The sequence below is a fragment of the Macaca fascicularis genome, chromosome 3, assembly GCF_037993035.2.
Source record: "Macaca fascicularis isolate 582-1 chromosome 3, T2T-MFA8v1.1".
In the NCBI taxonomy this organism is placed as follows: domain Eukaryota; kingdom Metazoa; phylum Chordata; class Mammalia; order Primates; family Cercopithecidae; genus Macaca; species Macaca fascicularis.
The window spans coordinates 183,667,143-183,684,350 of NC_088377.1; the positions used below are offsets into that span (position 1 = coordinate 183,667,143).

General features: G+C 40.7%; 1 protein-coding gene across 3 annotated transcripts in view; it reads left to right on the forward strand.

Annotated features, from left to right (window-relative positions):
* MGAM (maltase-glucoamylase) overlaps window positions 1-17,208 on the forward strand; it is a 246,667-nt gene that overhangs the window by 65,841 nt on the left and 163,618 nt on the right. For 2 of the 3 annotated variants that reach the window (XM_065542689.1, XM_074036172.1), the window contains 12 exons: window positions 991-1,047; window positions 3,326-3,450; window positions 6,528-6,616; window positions 8,627-8,676; window positions 9,088-9,255; window positions 10,729-10,881; window positions 11,212-11,412; window positions 13,183-13,337; window positions 13,989-14,157; window positions 14,422-14,518; window positions 15,254-15,366; window positions 16,634-16,759. In XM_065542689.1, the coding sequence (XP_065398761.1) occupies window positions 991-1,047; window positions 3,326-3,450; window positions 6,528-6,616; window positions 8,627-8,676; window positions 9,088-9,255; window positions 10,729-10,881; window positions 11,212-11,412; window positions 13,183-13,337; window positions 13,989-14,157; window positions 14,422-14,518; window positions 15,254-15,366; window positions 16,634-16,759 (1,503 nt within the window). The remainder of the gene's footprint in view (window positions 1-990; window positions 1,048-3,325; window positions 3,451-6,527; window positions 6,617-8,626; window positions 8,677-9,087; window positions 9,256-10,728; window positions 10,882-11,211; window positions 11,413-13,182; window positions 13,338-13,988; window positions 14,158-14,421; window positions 14,519-15,253; window positions 15,367-16,633; window positions 16,760-17,208) is intronic. The other variant, XM_074036173.1, reaches the window with a different exon arrangement.

Here is a 17,208-nt window from a genome sequence, read left to right on the forward strand (position 1 = left end):
TGAGCCTAACAACTCTGCTTCATAGGATGATCAAGAAGAAAAGACCTCATGGTGTATTCAATGACACAATCATTTCTTCATTAACTAAAATAAGGAATAGAAGGTCAGATGGGGGCAGTGTCGTAAAGATGGGGGCAGTGTCGTAAAGAATTTATAAGAGTTCTCTAGCACTATTACAACTCTTCAGAAGGATTACTTGGCAATGTGTGTACTTGCATTGCTGCTGGCTACCCCTTCCCTTCGTCTGCAGGATTACCTCCCAGCAGTAAAAGCCATTTCTTTACTTGTGTTGTTGATTAGGCTTCTGATTAAAATACCAGTTAATTGAACCTACCCCCAATGTTTTTTTTCTTTTTTTTGAGACAGAGTCTCTATCTGTTGTCCAGGGGGTACTGTAGTAATGTGATCTTGGCTCACTGCAACCTCCGCCTCCCGGGTTCTGGTGATTCTCTTGCCTTAGCCTCTCGAGTAGCTGGGACTACAGGCACATGCCACCATGCCAGGCTAATTTATTTTTATTTTTAATAGAGAGGGGATTTCACACTGTTAGCCAGGATGGTCTTGATATCCTGACCTCATGATCTGCCCCCCTCAGCCTCCTAAAGTGCTGGGATTACATGCATGAGCCACCACGCCCGGCCCCAAAATCTTACTGTACCCACAAAATTTTCTTCTGCCAAACACAACCTCAGTTGTTTGTCTCTTTAAGAGGAAATGGGGTAAGTCTATGTCTATAAGCAAACAGTGATTTATTTTTTCCCGAAGTCCTGGATACCAAAGTGCTTTATGAAAGCCACTTGTTTTGGGTAGACAAATCTCCCGTTTGAAAAATAAAATGGGAAGAAGTTTTCCCCAATTACTAACCTCTCCAGACATGAGGCAGATGGATCCAAAGCCACCACAATTATTTCACCTCTTTCCTAAGCAGTTTGATTTCTCTGTCCTGGAACATGGTGCCCACTGCCTCACCTTGCTTGTGTTTCATTTTAGAATGCCAGAAATGTCACTGCATATTTCCCTAGAGCCCGCTGGTACGATTACTACACGGTAAGTTTTTCTGAATGTTTATACAACATGGGAATATGGTAGAGAGAACAAAGGCTTTACATCTGATGGACCTTAGGTCAAATGCTGGATCTGTAACCCACCTGCTGTGTGGTCTGACAGAAGCCACTTTAACCCTTGTAATCTCAGTTTTCTCACCTCCAAGTGGGGAAGACCACTTCCTTCATAGAACCATTGTGAAATAACACATAAAGCATCACACTCAGGGTCTGGATTTTGTGGGTGTTCTCTTTGTGTTAGTTTTTAATATTTCCTTATATCACTGCTATTTACCATGTTGTGTAAAGGAACATGCTAGTCAACATTTGAGATTGTGTTGCAAACTATAGTTTTTGTTTTTAATGTTGTATCTTTGCCTGCTATAAGTTTGTAAGTATAGAGGCCGTTTTGTCTCTTTTTATTAAATATGTCCTTCCATAGCATAGACACTCAAAGAAGGGCGATGCACATAATTACCTAAGGCACACAAGTGATTAGACAATGTGCAAAACACACACAGACATGTGGGACCCAACCCTTGTGAGTCTAAGCAGTGCAAGTACATTTAGAAATGAGGCAGCAATGAAGAGCTCCTTGCCTCATAGTTTCATTGCTAGTATGATTCCCAAAGACTCGGCTGGGAAGCCAGGGTCTTCCAGGGCAGCTCTGGGGTGGTGGTCTCTTGCTGGGACCCTGACAAGTCAGATCCTGATTCTTGGGGAAGAATCAAAGGACGTATTTCCTTCGTTTCTAACCAGGCTTCTTCTTCTGACTTTCTGAGGAGAACATAGTTGAGGGCTGGCAATACAGCAAAGGGGTACAAGCAGGGAAACAAGAAGCAGAGCATGTGCTGGCCCCTTTCATCCAAGGGGACTGCAGTGAGATTAGGTGAAAACTGGAGAAGGATGTGTAATTTTGTTCCTTCTCGTCTCAGTCCATTGGACCCCAAGTACTCGCCACTGCCCCAGGCTCCCCTTTCTGCTCCTAGTCTGGATCTGCCCTTAGGGTGGTAACATGTTAAGGCTCTGCTATGTGGTTTCCAGCCAGGCCTTCCCTAGGAAGAGGTGGCCAGCTTTCTTTAAGTGAGACTGGCCTTTGTCCTGAGTGTTGAGTCTCCCATTCAGTAACAGAAGATGTCTTTGATCGAAGAGGGAAAGACAAAAGAAATCGTGGAGCAAATGGTTTAGAAATAGATAAAATTGGGTCAGGTGCAGTGGCTCACACCTGTAATCGCAGCACTTTGGGAAGCCGAAGTGGGCAGTTCGCAAGATCAGGAGACTGAGACCATCCTAGCTAACATGGTGAAAGCCCGTCTCTATGAAAAATACAAAAAAATTAGCTGGGTGTGGTGGCATGCACCTGTAGTCCCAGCTACTCAGGAGACTGAGACAGGACAATAGTTTGAACCTGGGAGGCGAAGGTTGCAGTGAGCTGAGATTGTGCCACTACCCAGCGTGGGTGATGGAATGCAACTTTGTCTCGGAAAAAAAAAAATAAATGAAATTTTTGATGTTTAATTATAAAATGAAGATGAATCTCATAGTTAGGATTAATGAAGTAGTGTCACCTTGATTAATCTTCCCAAGTTTGAGTACCTATTACTCGTTCTAGAGCACTGGCTGGCAAACTATGGCCCACAGTCAAATCTGGTTGTTAGCTGATTTGCAAATAATGTTTTATTGGAACACAGCCATGCATTTTTGTTTGCTTGTTGTCAACAATAACTGCTTCTTACCTGTAAAGTAGCAGCTCTGAAATGAGACGATTTTGCCAACAAGGGGACATTTGGCAATGCCTGGAGATATTTTTTGTTGGCACAACAGGGTGGGGGTGAGGAGGCGATGCTGCTGACAACTGAGGATTCTGCTAAATTTCTGAAGGCACAGGATAGCCCCATCACCAGAGAATTGTGTGGCCCTAAATCTCAATCATGCTGAGATTGAAAAGCCCTCTCTAGTTGAGAACATGTAGGATGGAAGGATGGTCCCTTAGGTTAGGTTTTTGATTCAGGTGAGAGAGTGACACCTCTTCCTGTCACACATCAGGCAGATGTAGTTTGTACAGTGGAAGCAAAGGCAAGAGACCCTAACAAGATATGATAGCAGCCTTGTCAGATTTCATGCAGCACTGGGTGAATGCAGAATAGGTAATAGGAGGTATGCTGCGAACGGCGATGAGCAGGCATAAGTTCAGAGGGGAGGATGAGATGTCTGGCAGGATGCATCGTTCAGGGAGGGGCCTGTCCTCTCCTTCGTTATCTCTTACCTTCTTCTGCCCACAGGGTGTGGATATTGATGCAAGAGGAGAGTGGAAGACCTTGCCAGCCCCTCTTGACTACATTAATCTTCATATCCGTGGGGGCTACATCCTGCCCTGGCAAGAGCCTGCAGTGAACACCCACTTAAGGTGAATGACAGGACTCAGGTTTTCCTTTACATGTCAGTTAGCTCAACAATCTGTAATGAAGTCCACCAAAACGTAAGCATCACTCTCAAGCCCGCATGCAGTTTTACTAATACTTGTTTTTTCTTTGTTTGCTTGTTTGTATGTTAATCCTTTTCAGACTCTATACTCTTTGACTAATTATTAACAACTCATTGAAGTCTAAGGGAGTGAGATGATAGGTCTAAGAATGTCATTTTTTAATCTCACATTTGAGATGGAAGTCAAAACGGCAACCACAGTTCACAACAGCTTTTCAGAAGCTGTTGTTCTAGAACCGTATCCAGTGGATTTTGGCAGACTGTAATTCATGTCCTTCCTTAAACCCGTTGAATTTCTTTTCAAAACATGCTAACAGCCAGGTGGTCAGCCTCCTTGGTTTGCAAAGACTGTTACAATTTTAGTACCAGAAGTCTCCCCTCTTGGGATGCTTCTCAATTGTGGGCAAACCAGGTCAGTCGATGCCTCTATCTGCCGTGGCCTCAGTGTCCATCCGTGTTTCTTTACTCTTGACTCACTTGCTCTCATTTCTAGAGAGTTGGAATCCACTTGCCACCCTCCTAGAATCTCAACTTCCTCTTTCTTTTCTCCCGCTAAGAGATTTCTTTCTTGTGATTCAAAAGTTGATTCAAAAATTACCTCCTGCAAACGTCAAAACTCTATGTCACTAAATTTTCCTTTATATGTAATTGATTCCAAAATTATAGATTCCATCTGTACTAAAGAGATGCACATTTATACCTTCATGGCTTTAAGAGTATTAGCCTACTTGTCTTGAATAGACTAGGAGTTCTTTGGAAGCCAGAAACCTGTCTTTCCTTTTGAACCTCTCTTACTGCTTTAATTTTTCAAATTGTAGACTTTTTATGGTACTAATGGAAAATATTCCTAAATCCAATACCAGTTGGCTGTCTTTTTCTAACTGTTCACCTTCAAGCTGTTCTGTACACTGATACCAAACTGATTTTTCCAAAATGAAAATCTCAACTGGTGGCTCCTAGACTTGAAGTCCAAAGTCTTTCATTAATAAGGTATTCAAAACCAATCACAACCTGGTTCCAGGTTACCCTAACAGTTTTTATCTCCTGCCACACCTTCATGTACATACAGACCAGATATGCCAACAAACTGGCTATTTCCCAAACATACCTATGCATTTTGCTGCATTTGGGCTTTTGAATTTATCCTTTCCAACATCTTTGCCTGGTGTATTCTTTTTTTTTTTTTTTTTTTTTTGAGACGGAGTCTCGCTCTGTCACCCGAGCTGGAGTGCGGTGGCCGGATCTCAGCTCACTGGCCTGGTGTATTCTTAATGACCCAAATGAAACTTTACATTTTAGCAGCAAGAAATCTTTCCCTAATCTTTCAGCAGAGAAAGCACTGCCACCTCCAGGTTTCTGGTCATTTGTAATATATATATATATATATATTTTGCTCCTTAGATGATTTTGTCTTTCTTCTTTAATAGTGTTAGCATTTCAATAGTAGTTGTATACTCTGTGCCGGAAAATTGTATTATCTGAAGTGTTTAAGGCAATCTAAATCTATTGTTAGTTCTTTTTTGCTGACTTTCCTTTATGTTGAGTTATTACCTTGTGTGCCTGCTGATTTTTTGTTTCATACTGTGATAATCTTAACCATGTAAATGTGGGTGTCATTCCTCCAGAGATGATTTGCCTTCTCCTCTGTTTGCAAGCCAAGAATTGCTTCCAGCTGGGATTACGTTAGATTCCTTCAAGGATCCCGGCTTCATGTGGGAATCAGAGGTTCACATTCTCTACCTTGGATTGCTAGGCCTAGTAGCCCAATTTTAACCTTGCTATGGGAATTTGCCGCACGGAGATTCTAGGTTTTGCTTACCAAGCACTCTTTAGTTTTAGCTCAGTGTTTTGTTATCCTGTTACTGTTTTGGTCTCTTGAATATATTCCTTACTTTCTTGCAAATTCAACAACATTTTAACAGGAATTTGTGTTGTAATTTATCTAGGATCAGGGAATATTTTACTGGGTAAGTCTCCAGAAGAATATCCAGTCCACCATATTTCTGGAACTGTGGTTCTGGACTCCTAGAATATCCTAACTTTTGTGTTGTTTTCACTGTCTGCCTTCATTGTTTAGTGAATGTGCCTAATTTTTCCTATAACATTTAAGGCCATTCATGTCAGGAGTTGTGACTTGTTAACTTTTGTATCTCATTGACTTCCTAGAAATGACTGCTACTCAATATATGAATATTTAATGAAGGCAGATGATTTTGTTGATAATGGAGACTAACTTTCTTGCATTGTGAAAGGCTGAACTGTGAAAGAATGCAATGGAGAATGTGAGTCCAGTGACAGGTAGAGGAGGAACAGGAAGATCAGGAAACTGAGAGGTTGCCTAGATAGTGACAGAGTGAGGAGAGATTCCAAATAAAAATTGCTCTCTCTCCTCCTCTTCCTCTCTGTCCATCTACTCTACCATGTCTTTGAGTAATATGTTGTGTTTCCTATTCTAAATTCTGAAGTAGATCATTAGAATGATTTGTTTTTCTTTCAAAAGAAACTAATACCTGATTATCAGATAAGTTACTACTAAATAGATGGACCATATTGTATGTTATTGCTTTCTGAGTATAAATGGTCCTTAGGCAGGTGAAAATGTATCTTCCTCACAGCACTGGACACTTCTCCTGAGGGCATCATTGCTAAAGTGATCTGACTGAACGAGTTATTGCCTAAGATTTCTTTCTCTTCTCATAGTCTGTATTCTAAATGGTAGTTGCAGAAGCAGCTTTTATTTGAGCTATTGCAGTGACTCTGGTGCTTAAATTCTTACCTCCAACATAGATGTTATTGCTAATGTTTGGGATGTGGCTATCTCCTGTGACACTGTTGATATTACAGAAAAATGTGTCTGTCAATTTTGTGTTTGTACCTCAAGAAACAGAACCATCTGCTGCTAGTGTATTTTCCAGTATGAAATTTGATGGAAATATTCTCAGCTCAGTTAACAAAATTCTCTGACTCCTGTCTTTGTCTCTTGAATCTTGTTCCCCACAGTCGAAAGAACCCTCTTGGTCTTATCATTGCCCTAGATGAGAACAAAGAAGCAAAAGGAGAACTTTTCTGGGATGATGGGCAAACGAAGGGTGAGCGCTGTTACGATCATGTTGCTGTTTCCAAACCCACACCTGTGACTTATGATCCTTCCCTCCTGCTGGTCATTGAGCTGTGGGAGAAATCTCAGCAGGCACAGCAGCAAGTCACTGAAGTATTTTGTTTCTGGTCGCACCATTCAGGGATAGTGGTAGATGAACTGCAGATGAAAGAAATATACATGTGTACCTCTAACAATTCTCCCATTAGCCAGTGATATCTATAATAGGCTCTCATTTTTTTGTCAGTGGGTGCTTAGATGAAAAGGTTTCAAGAGTCTTCCCTAATTCAATGTTAATGTCTTCCTCCCAAAATTCTTATGAGCAAATGTTGGCGATATAAAAATCATGGCCCTACCAGTGAGGCAGTGAGAATATACTGTTTCAGTGTGTACTCATCTAGCCATACATTTTAGCCTATTGGTGGCTCCCATATACGAACAATTCTTGTGCTTCAAGTTTAGGAAACAGATTCCCTTGAAGCATATTCCTTGGAAGCGAATCTTTGCAATGTTCCAGTAGGAAAGAGAAGGAAAAACAATGGGTTGGCCTTGGAGACGCTTGTCCATCTAATCTAATATGTAGATTAAAATTTATTTATTTATTTAGTTGTAAAATATTTAGTTGGCAAATAAAGATTGAATATAGTTAAGGTGGACAATGTGAGGATTTAATATACGTAGGCATAGTATAGTGATTACCACAGCTATTTTAATGAACACATCCATCACCACCAATGCTGCAGACTGGATTCCCAGAACTTATTCATCTACTAACTGAACGTTTGTACCCTTGACCATCATCTCCCCATTCTCCATGGCCGCAGGCTCTCAGAACAACTGTTGTAGGCTCTGCTTCTAAGAGATGAACTTTTTTAGATTCCACATAGACGTGAGACCATGTCGTATTTGACTTTCTGTCTCTGGCTTATTTCACTTGGTATAATGTCCTCCAGAGTCATTCATGCTGTTGCAAATGGCAGAATGTTGTACTTTTTATGTCTGAAAAATATTCTACTGTATATACGTCCCAGAATATGTTTATCTATTCATCCACCGATAGATACTTAGGTTGTTTTCTTATCTTGGCTACTGTGAGGAAAGTAATTAAAAACTTAAATGTAAGGGCTAAAATTGTAAAGCTCCTAGAAGAAAACATAGAAAAATCCTCCTTGACGTAGTCTTGGTAGTGACTTTTTGGATATGATACCAAAAGCAAAGGCAAAATGCCAAAAAGGCAGCAAGCATGACTACATCAAACTAAGAGGCTCCTGCACAGCAAAAGAAACAATCAACAATGTGAAAAGGCAAACTACAGAATGGATAAAAATCTTTGCAAACCATATATCTCAGAAGAGATTAATATAAAAAATATGGAACTCACGCCACTGCAAAAGATCCAATGACCCAATTACAAACTGGGTGAAGGACCTGAACAGATGTTTTCCCAAGGAAGACATACAAGTGGCTAACTGGTATGTGAAAAGATGCTCAACATCAGGAAATGACAGAAATTGCAAATCAAAAATCACAGTGAGCTATCCCCTCACACCTGTTAGCATCGAAATCATAAAAAAGATAAGAGATAATTGCTGGCAAGGGTGTGGAGAAAATGGAATTTTTTACACTGTTGATGGGAATGTAAATTGTTACAACTGTTATGCAAAATAGTATGGAGGTTTCTCAAAAAATTAAAAACAAATCTTCCATACAATCCCATGAAATCCCACTTCTGGGTGTATATCCAGAGGACATGAAACCAGTACATTTAAGAGATATACTCACTCCTCCCATATTCATTACAGCATGATTTGCAACAGCCAAGATATGGAAACATTCTAAGTGTACATTCATGAATGAATACAATGGAATATTATTCATCCATAAGGAAACAGAAATACTGCCATTTGTGACATCAGGATGTAACTGAAAAGCGTGGGGGTGTGAAATCTGTTTTTCTGTGGTGGGCAAGCCAGAATCTGACTTGACTTTCTCTCATTTGCAGATACTGTGGCCAATAAAGTGTATCTTTTATGTGAGTTTTCTGTCACTCAAGTGAGTAACATATTTTTCTGAATCTTAAGTGTGGGCTGGACTGACCATTAGCACATCTGTGCTTGTGTATATTGTATATGTGTGATTATATTTGTAACTTTATGTGCATTATTGGCTATAGGTGAGCACATTTCTATTTATGATTTCATCGAAGTTTTCAAAAGGAGGCATTAATATAGCAAATAGTGTTTCTAAATACAGTTTAAAAATATGTGTGTGTTTTTATGATTGTTTTAAATTAGAGGATTATCAAAATAATTTTGTACTTCTTGAGCACACACTAGTAGAGAAAGCAGAGAGGCATCCTGGGCAGTGGGGGGTATCCGGTTTGGAATGGAATATTTGAGTGACTTGAGAATCTGTGTATTACAGGCATACCTTTATGCATAATTGGACTTAATTGTTTTGCAGAACCGCTTGGAGGTGAATATTTCACAATCAACCTACAAGGACCCCAATAATTTAGCATTTAATGAGATTAAAATTCTTGGGACGGAGGAACCTAGCAATGTTACAGTGAAACACAATGGTGTCCCAAGTCAGACTTCTCCTACAGTCACTTATGATTCTAACCTGAAGGTAAAAACCCATTATGTTGAGATGATGTATTGAGAATTCTCCATAGTATCATGTTGTTCCTTCTTGCCAAGGTTGCATGGGTTCTTGAAGGAACAGAGCAACCTTGAGGCCAGTTTTGGGGAAGTGAGAGGACTGGGGATAAAATGAGGTGGCAAGAGCTAGAATGAGTTGGGTGTTTACCTTATTAATTACTTTTCTGCCTCTCAATGTTCTTCTCTCTCTAACTGATTTCACTTTGTTTTCCCTCAAATAGAATTATAATTACAATGAGGCACAAGAAGAGCAAAATTAGGAAAGTGGGGAACAGCCTTACATTATTAGCCTGTGAAAATTACATGACTGGAATAGCATAGATAAGATTTGGTTTTGAAAAAGAGGCTAGTTTGCATAGGAAACTTGTGGTCAGATTTTGGAGGGTCTTAGTTACCAACTTGATTTAATTGTCAAAAGGCCTCACGTTGATCCTTGAATGAAGGCTGTGCTACTGTGTGTGAGCATTGCTGGGAGTGGGAGTGGGTTTGGGGACTAGTAGAACAGGGAAGTATAAGATGGTTTAGACTGGGAGGAGACTGGGAGAAGGATGATAATTTTAGAATGTGATTTTATTACTCCAGAAAAGTGAGAACTTTAACCTGGGAAGTGCTGTTTAAAGAAATGTCAAAGATAAGAAAAGTATGTAGAAAAATATTAAATATTTGAATGAATGGTAAGCAAGGAAGGTTTCAAAATTGGAGTCTTTGGGGTTACAGAAACAAAGAGGCTAGGGTGTTAGAAATGGAAAGAAATACATGATTTTTTTCAGCCTCTCAATTTTGCTGTTGCTAAAATTGAAACCCAAATAAATGAAACAGAATACCCGACTTACCCTGATGTGACTATTATGCATTGTGTGCCTGAATCAACATATTTCATATAACCCATAAATATGTATACCTACTATATACCCATTAATATTAAAAATTAAAGAAATCATTTGTTCAGTGTTCTATGGAAATGTGGACATGATAACCAGATCATATGATTCTTAATGCTGTGTTCTTTCTACCACTCCACACCAATGGGGGATACTGGTTTGGGGACTGGAGAGCAAGGGGATCAGCTCACTTTGGGATGACACCATGTGTCATGCTGAAGAGGAAGTGCAGAAGAGAGCCTTCCTGACAAGACACAGAGGGCTAAGAGGAGTCAGGGCAGAAAAGAGTAAGGGGTGATCATGACGGGTTTTATTTGACCAAATACTTTCCATTATGCTATGGACAACATTCTGCTAGAGAGGAGACATTTGCCGTGTTGCTGCTAATTAGATTCCCCCAATGTGCGGTTCTCTTCTTATGAGCTAAAGTCATATGTTGGTTGGATGGTTGAATGTCTGGTCAAATTTCTATTTTCTTTCTTAAAAAAAAAAAAAGCCTCAGATCTTGCAAGGCCTATCTCCTAAAGATGAATTTCCTTGTGATTTCTGCATTCTTACAGGTTGCCATTATCACAGACATCAATCTTCTCCTGGGAGAAGCATACACAGTGGAGTGGGATATAAAGACAAGGGATGATGAAAAAATAGACTGTTACCCTGATGAGAATGGCGCTTCTGCAGAAAACTGCATTGCCCGTGGCTGTATCTGGGAGGTAACCATGCTGCTGGGGTTCACGTGCATGGAAATCTCCACACCTAATGTATAGTTTCTTAAGCACAGCAGTAGTACTTACATAACTACTTAAAATCCATAGAAAGGACTTCCTAAGGGACATGATCTGGATGTGATGAGTAGGTGGGGACATGTGTGAAACTTTTTAAAATGAATATTTTGCTTGGAGACCAGGAATTTATGTTATTGCCAAGTGATCAGTGATGGGCTGGTTTTATTGTCGGATAAAATGATGTTTCTACCCCATTTATGTTAGAGAACTTTAAGACCATGTGCTGTGCTGATCTATGACTTTACCCTTACTTTTCAGGCATCCAATTCTTCTGGAGTCCCTTTTTGCTATTTTGTCAACGATCTATACTCTGTCAGTAATGTTCAATATAATTCACATGGGGCCACAGCTGACATCTCCTTAAAGTCTTCCGTGTATGCCAATGCCTTCCCCTCCACACCCGTGAACCCCCTTCGCCTGGATGTCACTTACCATAAGAATGAAATGCTGCAGTTCAAGGTAAACACAGTACATGTATCAGGTAGTGATTAGACCCTTTTCAGTTCCATTACCTTTTATTGGTCCGAGTCACAGAACCCTAAAATAAGTTAATCATGCTACAATAGACTAGATCATTATCCAGAGAGCAGTGAGAAATCATTGAGGGAACAATGAGACCTGCCCTGATTTTCATTTGGAAAAGATTACTGTGGCTACTGTTAGGAAAATGGTTGGGAGAGAAAGAGTGGGTACGGAGAGACAAGTTGGGAGGCTACCAGTTAGGCAGGTCAGTTGAGGGTTTAGGCTTGGACTAGACACTGGAATGCAGGTGGAGAAGAGTGGACCTGTCTGAGGTTGAGAAAGTTGGGTGACAGGATATAGTGCTCGATTGTAAGCAGGTGACAATGAAGAGGGAAAATCAAGAATGAAGACCAAGTTTCTATCTTGCGTCTTAATATGGATGGTGCTGACCTTAACTGGAATAGGAATACTGAAAAGCTTTGTGCTTTATAAATATCAGATGATATGTTCATTTTGGGATAATGAATTTGAGATTTCTGTAAAAGAGGCATCAAGATGCAGTAATTTCATTCCTTTCCAAGATTTAATTGCATTTAAGGGCTAGGGATGGACTAGCTGTTATGTCTAGTTCTCTATTAAACTAAGCTTCTCAAGGGCAGGAATATGCCCTTTCCTCTTTGTGTTTCTGAAGTCTAATTCAGAACCTGGCACATGGTTAGCGCTGTAATGTTATTGACACAGTAAGTGAAAGTGATGAGGATGTTGTCACATTGCCTAAAAGGTTCTTTATAATTTGACATCAATCCGAACTCTGAGTTTTTGTACATCCTGTAATGCAGGGATGATGCTGATGTATGTTTGTACATCATAGTACTAGCATGTTGTAGGCACCCAGTGAGTTTGAAGTGAATGAACTTCCTTGGAGTTCTAGCCTCAACCGTTGCCTAGTCTACCTCTTGACCATAGAGTAGCTCTTTCCAAAATATTTGCCTCTTTAGGGCCCACTTTAGTACTCTCTGCCTGTGCGGTTTTTATTCTTCAGCAGAATGACTTGATCTCCCTTGTTTGTTTGGTTAATAACTACCAAGCTTTTAAGAGTCATCATGTGTTTCTCCCATGACACCATCTCAGTCTCCCAGAAACAATGTTAGGCATTTCCTTCGCTAGAATCTCACAGCACGTCTACATAGCTGTCCCTTAGCACACGTCACCCAGGTGTTGTGAGCTGCTCTCTTTCACTAATCATTAGCATGTGAATTTTGTAAAATCATAACACTGCTTATACAGCTCACATCCCTAGTGTCTTGTGTAGGCAGGGATGTCTTAGGTACTCATGAATCAGTTTAGATACCACCTTCAGCAAGGACATTCGGATTATTTTAATTAAATTGATTTCATTTTGGGGAGACAGGTTTGTTTTTCAAGTCATAATGGTTTTAAGGTATTTATATATACTCACATACCCACATAAAATAACAAGTAACATATTCATAAATATTACACTGATTCCAGAATGACTTTCTAAGTCAGCACCAATGTCCCATAAAGTATATTAATGTAACAGAGGCCTGAATAATGAGAAATGACAGAAAAAATGTTAAATCCTATATTGTTATTTGATATATTAATTAAATCTGAGATAACATGAACTTAAAGAAGACAGAAACATAGCATCTGAACTTTTTGTCCAAAAATAAAAAAGATTCTGCTAAGGGTATAGGTTTCAAGAATACTATTCTTGCCTAAAATCGATTTCCTCTGGCCTAGATTTATGATCCCAACAACAATCGGTATGAAGTTCCAGTTCCTCTGAACGTACCCATGGTGCCATCCGGCACCCCTGAGGGTCAACTCTATGATGTCCTCATTAAGAAGAATCCATTTGGGATTGAAATTCGCCGCAGGAGTACAGGCACTATAATGTGAGTGGCTTCTAGTGTGACTCAGAGTTGATGTCTACCTGTGCCTTCGCTGCCAGGTCCATTGTCCTTGGATGTATATCCTGGTTCCAAACATCACATTGTCCACTTCCAGATCCATGGATGAGTTGTTTCCTTCAGACCTGTTCTTGTGGGAAATCTTTAGCATTCTGGAAATAGTTACTGAGGCAGTCGAGTGTGCCTGAGGATTCATCCAACAAATGTTTATGGGGTGCCTTGTCTAGAGGAGGTGCTGCTCCTTGTAGACAGCTGAGGGTTCTTTTCTCATGACAACCAATAATAAGTAAATATCACTTTGAGTGCTATGTAGAAAATGTGCTGAGGGGTGCAAGAGTGGAAGGCGGAGCTGGTGTGGCGTGTACCCAGCTGTGATGGTGAGGCGTGCTTGAATTTGTATTGTGGAGGACCAGTGAAAGGAGGCAATGACAGCGGGAAACCGATGAATGAAGAATAACTCATGGGTTTTTAGTGAAGATATCTATGATATTTTAATCAAGTTGAGTTTCCGTTTTGTTTTGTAGATGAACAGGTTCTGGATAAAAATCAAGCATTCTGTTGTCCTTGAAAAGTCAGCTGCTGGAAACAGAAAGAAAAGCCCATTTTCTGTTTCAAGTCTGCCTTTTTGTGTTTCAGTTGGGACTCTCAGCTCCTTGGCTTCACCTTCAATGACATGTTTATCCGCATCTCCACCCGCCTTCCCTCCAAGTACCTCTATGGCTTTGGGGAAACTGAGCACACATCCTATAGGAGAGACTTGGAGTGGCACACTTGGGGGATGTTCTCCCGAGACCAGCCCCCAGGGGTAAGGATAGATCATTTGGGATCTGTGTCTCTGCTTCTCTCCATCCACACTGCTCAGGCTTCGGGCTTCATCTTCCCAAACTCCACTTGGTCGTCTCATTCTGGTTTTAGAGGAGTGGGCCACATCTAAGGCTTCTTTGTTTCACGTGTTTAATTGATTTCATGGAGAAAACTAGACCCATCTTAGCAAACACATTTTTGTTGAGTTTCTTTCTCAGGCATAATGTCTTTTAAACTCCTACTGCTTCTCCCCATGACTCTCCAGTACAAGAAGAATTCCTATGGGGTCCACCCCTACTACATGGGGCTGGAGGAGGACGGCAGTGCCCACGGAGTGTTCCTGCTGAACAGCAATGCCATGGGTAAGGCCGTCCAGCGCCTCCCTTATTTTGGGGGCTACCAATCATGCTTGAGTCAGTTTAGAATGTGTTTAGCCTAACTCTTCCTTGAAGTCAAAATTTTCATTTCATGGGCATTGGTGTTTATTTTTTCTTTGTGTTTAGCCTTTCTGTTTATTTCAGTATAGGATCATGTTATAAGAAGATTTAACCCAACTCTTATTTTGGTAAAAATCACGTAAGAAAGGATAGTAACACTACGTGGGTCCCAAATATCCTGGAGGTCAGATCATGGGAGCCAGTTATATAATTTGAATGAGGCTAAAACTGTGGGTCAGAGACGTTAGTCTGGGGGTCTGAGTGTGTATGGTACGTTGAAAAGCTGCCTCTAGGGTACTGTGCTCACTGTCTGGGTGATGGAATCCATACCCCAAACCTCAGCATCGCGCAATATTCCCATGTAAGAAACCTGAACATGTATCTCTGTATCCAACATAAAACTTGAAATGTAAAATACAGTAATTTTATAAGAGTAGAATGACAAAATATAGTAAAGTACCCCAAAAAGAATCAAACCCAGGAATAGGACATGTAGACTTCCACTGATCTTCTTCAGTTCTGTGTGAGTGTGATAGAAAATGCCTGCTCTTACCACTCTGTGATAGGGAGGGAGTAGGAAGATGGAGAATGTGTGGATTTCAGGGATGATTCATGATGTGAAAAGTTTCCATCTGGCTTGGCATTTTTCTTCATTTTCAGACGTGACGTTCCAGCCCCTGCCTGCCTTGACATACCGTACCACAGGGGGAGTTCTGGACTTTTATGTGTTCTTGGGGCCAACTCCAGAGCTTGTCACCCAGCAGTACACGGAGGTAGGAAGAAATCCAGTTGTTTATCAAGCACTTATACAGCACATTCTGGATGCCAGAGCCCACATCCATTAGTATAACTCTTAGATGATAACTGGAAATATTGGTCTTTGTTGGAGAGAGATTATAGAATAAGAAAAAATAAACACATTCAGATTATCATTAAATGTATAGCCTCTGTAAGCATTGCAGAAGAGCAGAAGATATAGTGGTACCAGTGGTGGTGATGGTAGTGATAGTGTGGTTGTTGGTGGTGGTTATTGTGGTTATGGTGGTGGTGATGGTGATGATGGCAGTAGGGGCTGATGGTGGGGATAGTGATGTGGGAATGGTGATAATGACGGTGGTAGTAGTGGTGGTGATGGTGATGGTGATGATAGTGGTGATAGTGGTGGTGATGGGTGTATTGGTGATAATGATAGTGGTGGTGATGGTGACATGGGTAGGGGTAATAATGGTATTTGTGGTAGTGATTGTAATGATGCTATTTGTGGTAGTGATGATGGTGGTTATGGTTACAGTGGTGGTGGTGACAGTGGGGTGGTGTGAGGAGTGTGATGTTGGTGATAGTGGTTGTGATGATAGTGGTGATGATGGGATGGTGGTGGTGGTGGTAGTGGGGTGGTGGTGGTGGTAGTGAAGGGTAATGATAATGGTAATGATGGTGGTGGGGGCATGATCATGGTACTGTTGGTGATGGTGAAAATAGTGATGATGGTGGCATTGATAATGGCGATGGTGACTGTGACCATGGTGGTTGTGCAGCAACAACACACAGTTATATATTACCAAGTGCACATCACTGATTTATCACTTGCTGCATGTTTGAGTACTTCACCCATATTAACTCATTCATACCTCACAGGAACGCTATGAGGCAGATGCTATTATTATCCCTTATTCACAGATGAAGAAACTGAAGCACTAAGAGCTTACTTAATTTTTGCCTAAGTTCACACAGGTAGCAGGATTGGAGCCTGTATGCTAAGCCAGGGATTTGTCTCTTATTCTGGGCTTCTTAATGAGTTACCTACAGTGTCTCTAGGAATAGAGTAAAATCAGCTTTTCCATAATTTTCAAGAAGGCGTTCAAGCCTAGCAGAAAGCTTTCTCCAAGTATCCCAGTGGCTCTATATCCTGTCAGTTTTGATGTGGATTTCAATTAGTTAGTTGTCTAGCTTGGGGCATGGAAAAATATTCTTGTTACTTGATGCACAACTTCAATCTGGTGCCTCTGTTTTGAGGACTAATATTTTGTGTCTATTTTCTAGTTGATTGGCCGGCCTGTGATGGTACCTTACTGGTCTTTGGGTTTCCAGCTGTGTCGCTATGGATACCAGAACGACTCTGAGATCGCCAGCTTATATGATGACATGATGGCCGCCCAGATCCCTTATGTACGTTTTCAGTCGTGTCTCTGGAGTTGCGTAACTAACCCAGGTGCCTCTGTGTCTGGGTTCATTTGTCTAATGTTTCTGGGAGTCTATAAAGACATAATGTTCTGTTTCAGACAATATCACAGCCTCACCCCAGCACAGTAATGTAGTTAAGGGTGCTTGTTTCCATCTTCTAGAGATGATAACTCAAGACTCACTGTGATTTCCCGGAGGGGGAGATAGGCTGGCTCCAGGGCTCTTTCTGCTGTCTCATGTTTCCTTCCATTTCTTTCACATGACTTCAAAACATTTGGTCAAAAACATCTTTGGTATCACGAGAATAAATAATATCCCATAGGTCTTTTACTTAATTCTTGAAAAGACTAACCACAAATCGGTCAGACAACTGTACATGTGAATACAATCTCAGTTCCTGCATCAGCTCTGAGCTAGTAACTGATGGATTACAC